Consider the following 2,686-nt stretch of genomic DNA (forward strand, 5'->3'; position numbering starts at 1 on the left):
TATCTAGGGATTAGGGAATGGTATATTAATATGATCAGATTTGGAGCTAATTACAGAATATTAATTAAGTATATACGGCCTTCACTTACATCCAAGATTTGAGAAAATATGCTTTATTCTCTTGCCAGGTAAAATTCCCGTTGTCACACATGGGAATATATAAATGCAATTTTCTTTCTTTATTTTATTATTATTTTTCGCAAAATTCACCCTATAAAACTCACATTTCCTTGTTTCTCTTCATCACCACCAAGAAAGTAAACCACTCTTCAATTCATCTATTATAATCCCTCTTGAGCTAGCTAGCTTGCTTACTGAGTTCTTGAGAGATGGATTCGAAGGGCTCTAAGGTTTTCGCTCTCTTTCTTGCAATCAACATTTTGTTCTTCACCGCAGTGAGTGCCTGTAGCACTTGCCCGACCCCTAACCCTAACCCTAACCCTAACCCTAATCCAAACCCTACCCCTTCACCGTCTTCTGGTGGGAAGTGCCCTAAGGATGCCCTAAAGTTGGGTGTTTGTGCCAACCTTCTTAATGGCTTGCTCAACGTCACTGTCGGCACGCCTCCCAAGACTCCATGCTGCTCACTCATCCAGGGTCTCGCCGATCTCGAGGCTGCCGTTTGCCTTTGCACTGCCATCAAGGCAAACATCCTTGGCATTAACCTTAATGTCCCTCTCTCCCTAAGCTTGCTGCTCAATGTTTGCACCAAGGACACACCAAAAGGCTTTACCTGCCCTTAAGTTAATTGATTCTTATATGAATTCAATGTTTATTTTGAGGTTGTTTTTGCTTATTTAGTTTGCATGTAAGATTTAGTTCGAGCATGCATATATGTCTTAATTTAATTTGTTGTTATTGTTGTTGTTTGAAGCTAAGTGTTCAATGTAGTATGTTATGCTGGTTTTTTTAATGATTCCAAGATGTTTGGTATCTACTCTCATTGGAGGTTTGTGTCTTGTACACAGTTATTAGCAAGAAGATATCCATATTTTTTTTTTCTAAATAAAAACATCATTATATTATGAGTAATTATAAATTTCATGATATAGCTTATGGATTGAGTGACTGGAATTAATTAAGAGTCAAATATATTCCTTTTGTCCTAAAAGGCGCAGCTGAGTAGAATATGATTCTCGTACTTAGAATGTCACGAGTTTAATTTTTGCCAACATTTTCTTAATCAAGCCCGTCTTACAAGGACTTCCTAGTGTGATTTACAAATTATGACACAATATCAAGATTTATCTAATTCATACTCAATACATATCATCACATAGTGAATACAAATTTTCCTCGCTCTCGTCACCTTTAAAAAGAAAAATATTATGGAAATAAACTGCATTCAAATTAACCCTTAGCTTATTCAACTGGCCTGGCCGGTCGGGGTGACATGTCTGTAATATTTGTCAACTTTTAAACAGTCCATAATTGAATCTAATAGATTAATCAATTTTCGTTTTCTTCCATTAATTAATATAAATGACACTGTTTCGATCTACGGGGTAATTACACATTCCTATCTTAGAGGGAATCTCGGTGAACAACGTAACTCATTTCATTTACTATACTTTGAAGTTTCAATTCCTTCCATTCATATTTGAATTTCATGTTTGCTTGTGAACCTTGTTTTTTTTTACAACGTAAAGTCATACTTTATAAGTATGAATTTTGTACCTCATCGTTTCAATTCAGGATCCATAATGATATGTACACCATGGTCCATGATATAAATTGCCCTCTCATTCGGCTTTCGCACTTGACAACTCACCCCTCCAGGGCTCCAAACTCCAATCCTTATACCATGGAGGGCTCAGAGTGCACTGTGGAACTTAGTGCATGTGTATGTATCTTATGTTGTGAGTTTTTATGTATGTTATGAAATTTTGTACCTTAAGAATATGAATTATGTACATGAAACAAATTAGTAATTGTGTCTTATGTTATAAATTTATTTTTGTATCTTGTGTTGTAAAATTTTATGCCTATGAACTAATGAACACAACTTATATACTTAAATCATATTTGAAAAATAAGTAAATATATAACATGTGTATGTGTCTTGTGTTGTTATTTCTTGTCTTGTGTTATAAAACTATGTACCTTACCAATCGTTATACCGTGCCCAAGGGCGCACATAGCAATGTGCGCCCCGCGTCTTCCAAAACGGCGTCGTTTTGTTAATTTCAGGTATAAAATTCTGTGCACTTTATTATATAATTCTGTACATTCGAAACATGGAAATTTTCAGTTATAAAATTCTGTGTTTCCAGGTATAAAATTCTGTGTTTCCAGGTATAAAATTCTGTGCATTCTATTATATAATTTTGTACATTCGAAACATGGATTTTTTTTTAAGATATAAGAGTTTATGTGTATTATACTAAGAGTTTATGTATATTATGTATTATGTTAGATTATGTGTATTATCCTTTCAAAAAATAGTATGTGTATTCAGTTATAAAATTTTGTGTTTTCAGGTATAAAATTCTGTGTATTCTATTATACAATTCTGTACATTCGAAACATGATTTTTTTTGTAAGGAGTTAACAGTAGACACGCGAAAAGGTACAAAATGACATCATTTTGGGGTGCACGGTATAATTTGCCGTACCTTACAAGTATGAATTCTGTAACTCTCGTTCTGATCCAAAATCCATAATGCAATGTAAACCTTGGTCCATG

At 34.2% G+C, this 2,686-nt stretch overlaps 1 protein-coding gene across 1 annotated transcript; it reads left to right on the forward strand.

Annotated features, from left to right (window-relative positions):
* The first annotated feature begins 248 nt into the window (after nucleotides 1–248).
* On the forward strand, nucleotides 249–997 carry LOC109189746 (14 kDa proline-rich protein DC2.15-like). Its single transcript, XM_019340352.1, has one exon. It carries the CDS (start codon nucleotides 330–332, stop codon nucleotides 741–743), a length of 414 nt encoding a protein of 137 aa, XP_019195897.1. The 5' UTR covers nucleotides 249–329; the 3' UTR covers nucleotides 744–997.
* The last annotated feature ends 1,689 nt before the right edge of the window (nucleotides 998–2,686 follow it).

Source organism: Ipomoea nil, unplaced genomic scaffold (assembly GCF_001879475.1).
Source record: "Ipomoea nil cultivar Tokyo-kokei standard unplaced genomic scaffold, Asagao_1.1 scaffold1562, whole genome shotgun sequence".
In the NCBI taxonomy this organism is placed as follows: domain Eukaryota; kingdom Viridiplantae; phylum Streptophyta; class Magnoliopsida; order Solanales; family Convolvulaceae; genus Ipomoea; species Ipomoea nil.

What these genes read in the sequence shown, in the direction of transcription:
- LOC109189746 (XM_019340352.1), top strand. Translation starts at nt 330, where the DNA reads ATGGATTCGAAGGGCTCTAAGGTTTTCGCTCTCTTTCTTGCAATCAAC.